The sequence below is a fragment of the Eurypyga helias genome, unplaced genomic scaffold (genome assembly GCF_000690775.1).
Source record: "Eurypyga helias isolate BGI_N326 unplaced genomic scaffold, ASM69077v1 scaffold12386, whole genome shotgun sequence".
Taxonomy (NCBI): Eukaryota; Metazoa; Chordata; class Aves; order Eurypygiformes; family Eurypygidae; genus Eurypyga; species Eurypyga helias.
Window position 1 is genome coordinate 10,342 of NW_010254724.1, and position 12,050 is coordinate 22,391.

General features: G+C 52.9%; 2 protein-coding genes across 2 annotated transcripts in view; one reads left to right on the forward strand and one right to left on the reverse strand.

Annotated features, from left to right (window-relative positions):
* The first annotated feature begins 1,832 nt into the window (after positions 1–1,832).
* On the forward strand, positions 1,833–5,304 carry CAV3 (caveolin 3). Its single transcript, XM_010153112.1, has 2 exons — positions 1,833–1,979; positions 4,936–5,304. Exons 1-2 carry the CDS (start codon positions 1,866–1,868, stop codon positions 5,275–5,277), a joined length of 456 nt encoding a protein of 151 aa, XP_010151414.1. The 5' UTR covers positions 1,833–1,865; the 3' UTR covers positions 5,278–5,304.
* Positions 5,305–9,204: 3,900 nt separating this feature from the next.
* OXTR (oxytocin receptor) overlaps positions 9,205–12,050 on the reverse strand; it is a 5,674-nt gene continuing 2,828 nt past the window's right edge. Inside the window, exon 2 of the mRNA XM_010153113.1 lies at positions 9,205–9,452. Within this exon, the coding sequence (XP_010151415.1) occupies positions 9,205–9,452 (248 nt within the window). The remainder of the gene's footprint in view (positions 9,453–12,050) is intronic.

Sequence of the window (12,050 nt, forward strand, 5' to 3'; positions counted from 1 at the left end):
CCTTTACTTTTGCAGTACGCCATGGGTTTGCGTGGTTACTTTCCCACCCCACTTCTGCCCTTTCTCTCCCCACAGAAGGGGTCAGGGAGGTCTCTCACAAGCTACAGCCATCACATTTCTAGCCATGGATATGTCACACCCCAGAGCATCACCACATGCACTTGCAATAGAGCAGAAATCCCAAGAAAAACTAAGTTTCCAGACTGAGGTACCACCCTGCTACAGAAAAAAAAACACTAAAATCACTGCAGGCAGCAGGAGTTAGAGAAGTCTGGCAGCCTTCAACCTGTGGTAATGCTCAGCCAGGCCCTCACCATCACAACTTCTCAGGAAAAATGAATACGCCTGAGAGACCTGCTACGCCTCAGCCAAATGAAAACACAATCCCATTTTTGCACTGTATTATATTAGCTCAAAGAGCTGGAACAAAACCATTGCAGCGCTGAAAGCTCCAGGCACCAAGCCACGTGGATTTGATGAAGACAGCACTGCGCAGGCACTGATGTTTTTGGAAGGCAGCAGCCTCTTTGCAGTTTAAACGCCTCCCCCACCATGCCAGCTGAGCACATTGGCTCTGAAGAACCCCCTTCCATGCCCAGCAGTTGTGCAGGGCATAGATCCCTCCTCCTTAACGAACCAGACATCCTTCCCTCTCCACCAGTTCTCTTTCACTGCCCTTGAGCAGCACAAGAAGTGTGCCGAGGGGCCACCTGCCCCACAGCACCCCCAGACTGGGGCCATCAGCAAGGCACTTTTGGGGGCTCCCACCTGCTCCTCTCCTGCAAGGTGATGCGGGTGCCACTGCCAGCAGCAATGTTGCATCTCGGCAATGAAACCCAAAGCACTTCCCAGTCAGAAGTACCACATCTTAGCATTTCACACACGGAACAGGGCAGACACCCAGGGCTCAGGCACAGCTCCCGAACACTTAACATTAACAGGGGTTAACGTGCAGTCACCCCTTCACTTCTTCACCCAGTCATCGCTTCAAGCGAAAAGTGTTCATAAACATCTCATTTAACAAAAGCTTTGGGTGTGTGGACATTTTGTGGTTCCCCCATAAAAAAAACATTAAATTTTAAAGAAATCTCACCTTACAAAAACCAAGACAGCACTGAAGAAATTAATGAGGATTATCAAAATACAGCACAAGTTAAATAAATCTTCATTAATATGCTAAATGTCACTGTCCCCACTGTTCACAGGGGAGATATCCTGACCATTCTGGATCTGTGGGTTGGTCTGGGGATTTCTTCAACTTTCTCTGTGTAATAAAGCTGGAATCAAAGAAATACAAGCTGATACCATGAGCCGCCTTCTGGGCTCCTAGAGGGACCCTGAAGCTCACTGGACATCCCAGGACAATGCAGCTTCTCTGGGTAATATTTGTAGACATGATTCCTGTCTCCCTTGAGCCCCTTCATTTACACATTCATTCACAGCCATTTCCCTCGAACAGCTATTTCTCTCAGGCTTTTGAGAACTTTTGCCCCAGTTTTGGCATTGTTTCTCCCACATCTTCTCCCTGTGCAAGGGGAAAGCCCCACGTGCCTGGCTGGGGTGGGCTGGGGGGCTGCATGCCCACCTCCTACGCCACCCCCTCACCCAGGCTGGAGGGCTACCAGCCCTCTGCACAGAACCCCCCCAGGGATGACACCACGAGGGCTGTCCCCAGCAAAGCCCCTTTAAAGGCCGCTTCGGGGAGGTGCGACATTAATTTTAGCCTGGAGCGCTGCCAGGGCGCAAGGCTGCAGGGCAGCTGCTGGGAGGGGGGCCAGTGCCTCCGCACCCACACCCTACACTCCCCACGTCTTCCCCAGCACACCCCAGTTCCCTGCTCCGCAAGCACCCGCAGCCGTGCGGCCATGGCAGAGGAACAGACCGAACTGGAGGAGAGGATCATCATCAAGGACCAGCACACTAAGGAGATCGACCTGGTGAACAGAGACCCAAAGCACATAAATGAGGACGTTGTGAAGGTAGGACTTTCTCCCCACTGTGTTTTGCTGCCTCCTCTATATACTGGTATTGTCACTCTGTATTTGGCTTGACCTCAGCCAGGGCTGCAAGTCCCTAGCATAAGTACCTCAATATTATCTCAGGCTGTGGGGAGGGAACCTGCGGCAAACCCCAGCCCTGCTGCCAAGGGTGTCCGGGCTCCAGCTGGGTGCTGTGCATGGCTCCAATTAACACAATATTTTCCATTCCTCAAACGCACTCTCCAACTTCACAGGCTGTAGCTCGAAAATTTATGGAGACGCCCTCCTTTGTACCAGTAAGTGGGGAGCCAAAAATAAAACAGGGTCAGCCCATGTCACTGATTTAAAGGGAACCCTGAAAAAAAGACTGCTAATCTTCGAGACATGACAATCTCAGCACCAGAGCATTTAGATACGTGTTGTCCTGTTTGGAAGAAGATTGTTTCTCCCACATGGCAGGAGGAGGGTGCAGCAAGCCTCCTCTGTCTATTTTTGATCAAGAGGAGTCCTCAGTCTAGCTGAACAGGGCAACATCTTCCTGAGTGCTGACCACTGAAACATGGATGCTTTAAGCTTTGTTAGCATTATGCCAAAGACAGTTTTGGCCCAAAGGAGAACAAGAGGAGATGGAAAGATTTTGTTAAAACTGTTCTTGAGAGATCACAGAGGATGACACACAAGAAGGGACAGCATGCACTATGCCTGCTCACAAAGGCTTTATAATGGGCCATGACCTTGATCACACATTGAAATGCAAGCCTGCATTTGTGCATTTAAACACTATTACAGCTTAAACTGGTCAAATTAAAAGCACTCCAGATGAGCTGTAACAGTGACAGCCATAGCTGGGCACCCTTCCAGCCCAGCGAGACATGCCTGTGACAGCTGCCAGGCACCTCGGTATCTTGAGCACATTCCCAGCAGCACATCCCACATCTGTGCCACACCGTGCCAGCACAGCTCAACAGCCTCAGCCCGGGGCTTGGCAGCACACTGGGCTGTGGGCAGCACCACCCTGCCATCAGCCATGCTGCCGGGGCAGCCAGGACCAGGACAGCCTTCCGCCTGCCCACCCCCAGTGCCAGGCAGCGCTCCGGGAAACACCTGCCTGCTCTTCAGCTTGGACACGTCTCCAGCTACTACTGGGGTAATGCCAGCATCTTCCAGGCCATCCCTAACCCCTCACACCATCCCCATTCCCCCCACCCCTACATTTTCCCACTGGGGGATCCCAAAATCCTGTAATAGGATTTTCAAGCTCACCCACTTACATGGCAATACCGCTGCTTCGTCAGCTTTGGAACTTTTCAGAGGTTTGCTCAAGCTACCTAGCATTCTTCCCACCTTACAAACAACAAGGTTGATAAGTTTGGGGAGGGAGGGCAGAGCCAGCCCCTGGACAGGGAGCACAACTCACCCCACTGCTGCTCACCAGCATCCCAAAGGGAATGACACAGCCTCCCTACCCTCCAGTGGGCAGCAACACAAGCAAAAACACCCTGGGCATGAAAGCATGTAATGCTCCCAAAACACAGCAGGCAGAGAAGCAACCAGCAGAATGAAGCAGATATTGGTTTGCAGGCTGAAAGGTTCATGTGGCCATAGATAAGCTCATCCTGGGAATTAAAGTACAGCAGCCACAATTCGAGACCACATTACTTTTACATCTGTGGCACCAGCCACAGAGGCTGTGCAGAGCTTTAAAAGCCTCCTCCCAGGCAAAGCCATAGGGCAGCTAAGCAGTACCTGTGTTTGCCGGTCCCTGAACACTCCAGCATGGTGCCCAGCCTCCCTCCAGACCACTCCACTGCTCCTCCAAACCCAGCTCTGGTACACCACTAGCAAAAAAAGCAGTGAGGCAGGGAGTCTTCTCTTATAGCCTGCTGCTCCCTTCGTTAATTGATCCCCTGATTAGCTCATCAGGCTCCCAGGCAGCTGTGCAGCGACCTGCTCGGTTCCCAGCCCACCCAGGCAGCAAGGCTTTCCTGCGAGCTGCTGACAGGTGATCCAGGACCAGCTAACCTGGCTGCAGATTCCTAATCGGCATCAAAATTTCTCCCGGTACCTCCTCCCCACTCCAGCAAATTAAAGACTATGCATAATGATTTTGTGACCAATGTGCTTCCAAAACCAGAATGGATGTTGCAATTTAACATAAATGTACAAACAGACATCAGCTTCCCAAGGAAAGGCGATGCTATTTGTCAAGACAAACAGCTTGGCTCACATATTCCTTAGAAATGAGTTACACCACAGTGGGTTTCTGTGTGTAGTTCAGAGGCTTTTAAGAGTATTTCTCATTCAGAGACACTCTCAATGCCTGCACGTAACAGCACTCTCCCTGTAAGGGTATGGCTGAGCCGAGCTCTCTCCCCCTGAGACAGAACACAGATTTGAGCACCTTGACTCTGCATATATAAATAAATAAATCATAAATCAAGAGGGCTGTTGGAGTTGTATTAGCACAAACCACCTTCCTGAGCAGCCCATGTCCCTGAATGATAAAAAAGGGTAGGAACGGGCTCTGGCCTCCTCCAGAGTAAACACTCCCATGCACAGCTCCTGTCCCAATGGCTTGTGCCTGGCCCCAGCACCTGGAAGCACCATCCGCGGCTCAGGGTCTGGGACTGGGGAACACATCCTGGAGCAGCCAAGCCTGGGGTCTCGTGCCGTGGGTTGAGCCCACGTGCCACACTGCCCACAGGCTGAGGTCAGGCAGTGCCAGCAGCCCTGTGCCACCTCCAGCTTGGACCTCTGCAAGGGCAGGGGCTGTCCTGCTGCACCAGGGTTTGTCCCTGCGCGGGGGGTGCAGAGGATCCACGTCCCCTCACCAGCACAGCCATGGCTCTCCCCAGCCCCCTCCATTCCAGCTCTCCTCTCACATTGCAGCAGATTCTCGTCCTTGCACTGCAGCCCTTGCTAACATCCCTACACCCCCCATCTTCTCTCCTCTCAGGTGGATTTTGAGGATGTGATAGCTGAGCCTGTGGGAACATACAGCTTTGACGGAGTCTGGAAAACCAGCTACACCACCTTCACCGTCAGCAAGTACTGGTGCTACCGGCTGCTCTCTGCCATCCTGGGCATCCCCCTGGCAGTCCTCTGGGGCTTCATCTTTGCCCTCATCTCCTTCTGCCACATCTGGGCAGTGGTGCCCTGCATCAAGAGCTACCTGATAGAGATTCAGTGCATCAGCCGAATATACTCCCTCTGCATCCACACCTTCTGTGACCCACTCTTTGAGGCTCTCTCCAAGATGTGCAGCAACATCAGAGTTGCTCTCCGGAAGGAGTTCTAGGGCCCTACAGCCACCCCATCCAGCCCTTGCACAACCACCCCTCTGCGCAGGTTTCCATGGCTCCAGCAGTGTGCTCTGTCCTCGGGCACATGGACCCTCATGCCCTGGGACCTGTGCAGTGCAGCGGGGCCCCGCGGCAGAGCTGGCTGTTGGGGATGCTCCCTGCAGATGGAGGAACGACAGGCTGCTCCTTACTCCATCCCAAAGCCAGCAGCTTTAGGAGAAGAGAAGCCCATCAAGGCTCAGCGAGCAGTCCAGGGAGAGCCCTCTGCTCTCCGGGACCCCCCAGCATCATGCCCTGCTCCTATGGGAGGGGCTGCAGCATCGCCTGGACCACAGCCCTGGGCCACAGCCTGCATCTGCAGAGTGACAAGCAGGGGTGCAGAGTGCTGCTGGACAACAGACCAAACCCTGCCTGCTTCTCCATCCCTTCGGTCTAGCATGACACTAAGAGAAATACTTGCGTATGAATTATTATTTGCTGCAAATAATTGTTGTTGTGGAAGCTTCTGTATTAAATCACGCTGCACAAAAGTTCTGTGAATAGAATAGGGAAAACAAATTTTTTTTAATGTGTGTTTGCATTTCAGCAAAGCTTTGTAATCCAGATCAGTTAGTGCATGAAACGTTGTGTCTGCCTCCTGGGAGCACGTGCTGGGCCTGGGCCACTGGCAATTGCAAAACCACTCGTGGTAGTGTGACGCTATTTAATTTTGGGTCATCGTTCCGCTTTGTGGCCAGGATGCGCGGGCAGTACAGCGCAGGTGGGCAGCTCTCCTGCGCATCGCCCACGAGAACACCGGGGCTGAGAGCGGGCAGCACCCTGAGGAGCAATGAGAACACATGGATTTTGGTGATTTTGCCTTAGCAATGACAAGCTTGGCTTTAAGTAAAGCTCTGCCTTGTTTCTCAGGGAGAACATTGACGACGTGCTTGCTTGTTTGACGCTGGCCAAGCTCTAGCCTCCAGTGATGGGTTTACCTTGTGCAGCGAGGGCTGTTCCTCTGCTCCACGCCCTGCCCTGCTTTAGCTGCCAGCCCAGAGCTGGGACAGAGCGATTGAGGCTGGGGGGTGGGCAGGATCACTGACCACTCGGGCTCTGCCCAAGGTGGGAGACGCAGGTCTGACATGCTGCCTTGCACCCTTCCCTCCAGCCGTGCCTCGCTCACAGCATCCTGTGGAGCTCTCCCAGATGTGCCTGCGGGAGCAGAGGAAGGAGCCTCCTCAAGGACACTGCCCGCTCCCAGCAGCTCCAGTGAAAACACAGGAATGATCCAATTCAGAGCTATTTCCTCCCTTGTATTGTCAATTAATTTGTTTAGTCCATCTTCCATGAAGCCATACTTTAACTTTGAGGCACTTAAACGCTTTTTTGGCTCTGGCCTTAAGTGCTTTGCTGAACCAGGGCCCAGGAGGTCTTGTTGTTCAGAGGTTATTCTCAATTGTATTCATGTGCTGTTTTCCCCTGGCTTCCAACAAAGACTTGGTGCCAAAGTCTCTCCTAGTGCCATGCCAAGGACAAGAAAGAGCCAGATTTTCTATTGGTGCTCTTCCAATGGCTTGGGAGTGTGGACTTTCATTATTCCATAGCAATATAGCACCCATGCTCTAGCAACACCAGGACTCAAGATGGATGGAGTGATACAAAAAAAAAAAAAAAAAAAAAAATTTAGATATTTCTAGGGGAAAAAAGTCTCCAAAAATATTTTATCATGAGCATTTTATAAAGCTTTTTTGTGGGAATAAAAATAATTTAAAACAATACTGGGATTATATTCTTTTTAATGGCTTTTTGTTCTAGTAGTTCACAGCCTGAACCCAAATAAAACTCCACAATTCTCATCTCTCCCCATGCAGTGGTCTACAGGTTCCCTGCACGTGGAACACAGGCTGATCAAACACCAGCACCTCTATTTTGCTTTTCACCCTTCAGGAGTCTGTTCGACATCCTTCGGTAAACAAGCCTGGAACTCCTCCAGATCCATGAGCTGCAGCATGCCGGCTGCAGATTCCAGTGTCCCCACGGGTGGGGGCACGGCCCTGCTTGCCTCACCCCATAGTTGCAGCCAGCAGTGGCAACCTGGGCTCACAAGGTAGCAGCCTGCTTCTCCCGGAGCTCCCTCCTTGCTCTGTGCATCAGTCCCAATAAATTTATTGCCAGGCTGTGTTTCCTTCCTGGCAGACGGAGGATGTGCCAGGTCCCTGGGTCCCCATAAAATGGGACCACCCGCCTTGTTTTGTGCAGGAGCTAATTATTCTCAAGGAGAAAGAAGATGAACATGGAAGGAAAATGTTCTATGTGTTCCTAAGGATTTAGACCAGTCTGGTAACATGCACTGAGACTGAATGTGCTGGATCATATTCAGCAAATGTGCTGAGAGCTCACCTGAAGCTACTAGAAAAAAATCAAAGGAATGCCAGGATATGGAAGGTGAAAATGTACCTGTCGATGACAGTGAAAAAATAAAGTACACATTTAAATTCATTTTTTATGCTCATTCCCAGCATGTAAAGCCAAATCACATTACCCTTGACTGCATGCAGGCCTGGCTTCTGCGCATCCCCCGGCTGCAGATCCGGGAGGCGGCAGGAGCAGAGGCAGGAGCATCCCTCTGCAGTCACCGGATCGCACTGCCACCAAATTCTCCGGAAAGCTCCCACTGCCCTCAGCCAGAGCTGCACTTCACCCCAGCTGTCCCACCTGCCAAGGGCTGTGTCACAGCCTCATGGTATGGAATAAAGGGCTGTGCAGACCTTCAGTGCTCGGTGCAGTACCTGATAAACAAAAGCATCATTACACGGAGTATACTTGGGTCTTGCGTTTAAAGACTCATTTCCCATCGGTTTCCTTCATTTTCTTAGTCTAGTGTTCCTTCTGCACTTCCCCTCCCACCTTCAATCAAGACACAATCAGAAAACTTTATTTACAGGTATTTCTTAACAATAAAAAAATCCATGCCATAAGCATGACCTTGTGCGTTACAGAGCAAGAAAATTGCATTGGTGTAAAGGACTAAATGCGATCTGCGGTAAACCCGAAGCAAAAGCTTGGCCTTGTGGGACTCAACAAGAGTTTTTTCCACGAAACCCCATGGAACCCGGCTGTAGTCCCACAAGCCTGACTTCAGAGAAGCTTTTGAGCACACTCAGCAAACATGTTATTGCACAGATCCCCTGACCCTGCAGTCGTGTCTGCTCCCCTGGCTCCAGCTGATGCATCTGCGCAGCCTCACACAGCACTCGGAGCAGAGCTGGCGAGGGTAAGGACACCCAGGCACTAGCCTTGTCCCCTGGGAGGCTTGTCCCCAGCCCTGTTCCCACCGCTGCCCCCAGCCCGTGGCAGCAGGACTGCCCTGCTCCGTGCTGGCAGTGCCACCGGTGAGCCTGGGCTGGGGGAAGCAGCGCTGGCACCGTGCAAAAAAGGCTGGCTCTGTCCCACAGCGCTTCAAGCAAAGCAAGTGCACACATGTGCTCGCAGCTCTGCCCAGCCAGGCCCTGCCATCCCACCGGGTTGCTGACGCAGGAGCAGGTGGGGCCGGGTGCCTGATGCCCGGGTGCCTGGGATGGCACCTATAGCCCCTTGCATCCAACAGGGACGTGGCACATCTGCCTCAGCAGCACGGGATCATTTGGGGCAAAAACTGCCCCTCTGGTGGTATCCAAAAGCCACCGATGTCAGTGGTTTGGGGGTTTGGGAGAGGGTTCCTGGCATCCACTCGCAGGCAGCACTGAAACCTGGACCACAGAAGTGCTCCCCCTCCTCCCGCCTCCATTAAATAATGACGGCTGTACATGCTTACATGCGCACAGACATATATACACCTATTTATAGAGAAACCCCTTGCTTGTCCGAATCCCAGCTTTTCACAGGGAAGTGCTGGAGGCAGGCAGCGCAGCGGCAGAGCAAGGTCCCGGCCAGCGATGCCCTCATGTCGTGGATGGATGCATGAAGCTCCTCTGGCTCACGCTCTTGCAGCCGAGGACGAAGGAGGAGGAGTTGCTCTTCTTGCTGACGCTCAGGTCGCACGCCGGCCGCGACTTCAGGTAGCGCGTGGAGCAGCAGAGGAAGCGCCGCATCAGGTCGTGGAAGAGGTGCCCCGTGTAGAGCATGTAGATCCAGGGGTTGCAGCAGCTGTTGAGGCTGGCCAGGAGCATGGCGATGATGAAGGGGGAGGCTGCAAGGCAGAAAGTGCAGCAGTGTCAGGGCACGGTACGGGCAGAGAGAACTACCACGCTGGGGAGATGAGCAGCCAGCATGTGCCGCGGTGAGCTCTGCCCAGAGCCCCGAGCTCTGCTGGCACCTCAACACCTCCTCCCACACCAGGGATGGGCTGTCCCTGCCCGCAGGAACACCACAGTCAGTACATCAGTAAAGAAGAGCTCACAAATAAAAAGGTGGGAAGCAAGACTGGGTTTAAGCAACTTGGGTTTAGGTTTTTCCCCCAGAAGAGCTGCATTTCCCTGCTCAGCTCCTGCACTGCTGCCTGCTCAGCATTACCCTAGAAATGCCTCGCCAAGAGAGCTGCCCCCAGCATCATCTGCACAATTTGCCTTTATCAAAGTGGGGAAGAGGGAGCATGGCCTCTTGGGGTTGCCATGGCAAAGAGCAGGACTGGGAACAAAAGGAGCTGGGTGGCTCATTTTTCCCCATCAGCAGCCAGTTTAGGGTGGACTAGTGGCTTTCATCTGCTCGGGCTGTGGGGAAGTCATGGTGTCCCCAGCCCCAGGGCATCTCCTGCTCCTGGGCTGCCCCCACCACCAAAACCAGCTGGCAACACTTCTCACCAGCCCAGCCCTATCTGTGCCTCTTTGCCCTGTGCTCTCCCAGCCCTGGGCACTGGTGGCATTTTTCCTTCCCTCTGAATTAATTTTTCACATACACCGCTCTACCAGAGGAAACGACAGCCGTTTCAGGTTCAGGAATGAAGGCTGGGAGCCTGGCAGTGGCTCCCGGCGGGCAACGAGGTGGTGGCAGCATGCTGCCAGGACATCAGCTCTCCGGCTGCCGCTCTCCACTCCCAGAGCAGCCAGTACCCAACTGTCCCGCCTGAGAGGTCACACCAGCGCCATTGGCAGAGAAGGGGCAGCCGGGGCAATGAGGGGATGTTCGAGGGCAGCAACCTCCATGAAGCAGCTGCAGGTGAGGGGCTGAGCTTTTATTCTGTTTCCAGCTCATCTCCTCATCTCCTCGCGTTCTCAGGGGACGTGCCAGCTGTAAGGATGCACATGTGGGTTTGGCTGTTCCTGGTCCCTTTCTGCCTCTGCAAAAATCCACTCACAGGTTTTAAACTAGAGAAGAAGTGTGAATAATGAATACTAGTTTCCAAATTCACCTTTAGCCAACTCATGCATAATTCCTGCTCCAGTGATGTCTGGTCCAACCACTTTTAATTTCAAGCATACACATCCACACGGAATGGCGTACAGACCCTTGCAAGACCTGAAATACATCATAGCATTTCTATCCACTTAAAAAAATCTAGCCATGGCTGACTCAGCTCTTCTCTCTTTGTGAGAGCTAAATTGAATTTCACGGAGCTTACTGCAGGGCAGGTCTCGAGTGTGGATCTCTCCCCTCTCTGGCAGGACTGCCAGAAATCCCTGAGAGGTGCTGCAAAGACCAAGCTCTGCCCCTCATGGACATTCCCTCTCCCCAGGCTCTGAACATCCCCCCACACCAGCACTGGGGATATTGAGCTGTCTGAAGGGATCGGCAGAGGCAGGAGGCTGTGCCCAGGAAAGGGCTGGGGTCCTCTGCTGCAAATGGTGCTGCAGAAGTGAAATGAAATGAGGACTGATGGCTAATTCCCACATACAGAGAGATGCTATCACTCACAGCCCCCCTTTCAGGGCATCAGCTCCCAAGATTAAGGGACCAATATAACAGAGTTACACTGCTTCACACTTCACTATTATCTTCACAGATGCTTTAACCCAGCTTTGACTCAAAGCGTCACATAGAAGGTATGTCATCTGTAAGATGTGTGCAGCCAAAACCTCATGCTAACCAATGGATCCATGGTGCTTAAACTGACACCTGAATCATAACCTGTAACGCCAGCCTGCACTTACAGTGGCTGTAGGTTTGCATGGCCAGCAAAGGTGGGGATCACTGCTGCCTGGCCCAGGTACGTCACCAGGCTGATACCCCCAGCCCCTCCCCAAGCACACAACAGACCCATGAGCCTGGCACTGCAGCAAGGCTCCGAGGTGTTCAGCACTCACATTTAGGCACTTTCATCTGCCCCATGGCAGCCATGAGGCAGGGCGATAGCGTGGCTGGGAGAAGGGGAGCAGGGCCAGGCAGGCAGGCAGCAGTGTGGGACCCCAGCCCCATCCTGCTGCCTCCACCTGGCATTTCTTGGGGCAGGGGTGCAGCTTCTGCGCTCCACTTGCCTTATTTCTTTGGAATTGTCTCCGGGTTACAGCGCACAGGCAGAAAACCGCAGGGTGCTTGCTCAGCATTAATTCGGACTCAATTAAGTATAAACAGGGGACACTTTATGACATCCTATGTGAAGAAAACAAAACATTTTCTAAGTAGGTGACGCTCGGTCAGGCAGCCTTTGTGATGTGCCCGTCTCCTCCCAGGGTGCAGCCTGTCGGTGCTGCAGTGGTGGAGGCACCCTGCCTGCCTGCTTCTCTTCCTTCTCTGACCTTATGCCCACGCACACTGCAAAGCCTGCAAGACGAGAAACCGCCGAATTCCCTTTCTGCTATGGGATACACTTCTGCTAGGTGCCCTGTGATGCTGCCCAGCCGAGGCAGCCCAA

Bases quoted from the DNA above. Each gene is read 5' to 3' on its own strand.
- CAV3 (XM_010153112.1), top strand. From the start codon at position 1,866: ATGGCAGAGGAACAGACCGAACTGGAGGAGAGGATCATCATCAAGGAC. The intron at 1,980-4,935 runs GTAGGACTTTCT...CTCTCCTCTCAG, and splicing joins TAAATGAGGACGTTGTGAAG to GTGGATTTTGAGGATGTGAT.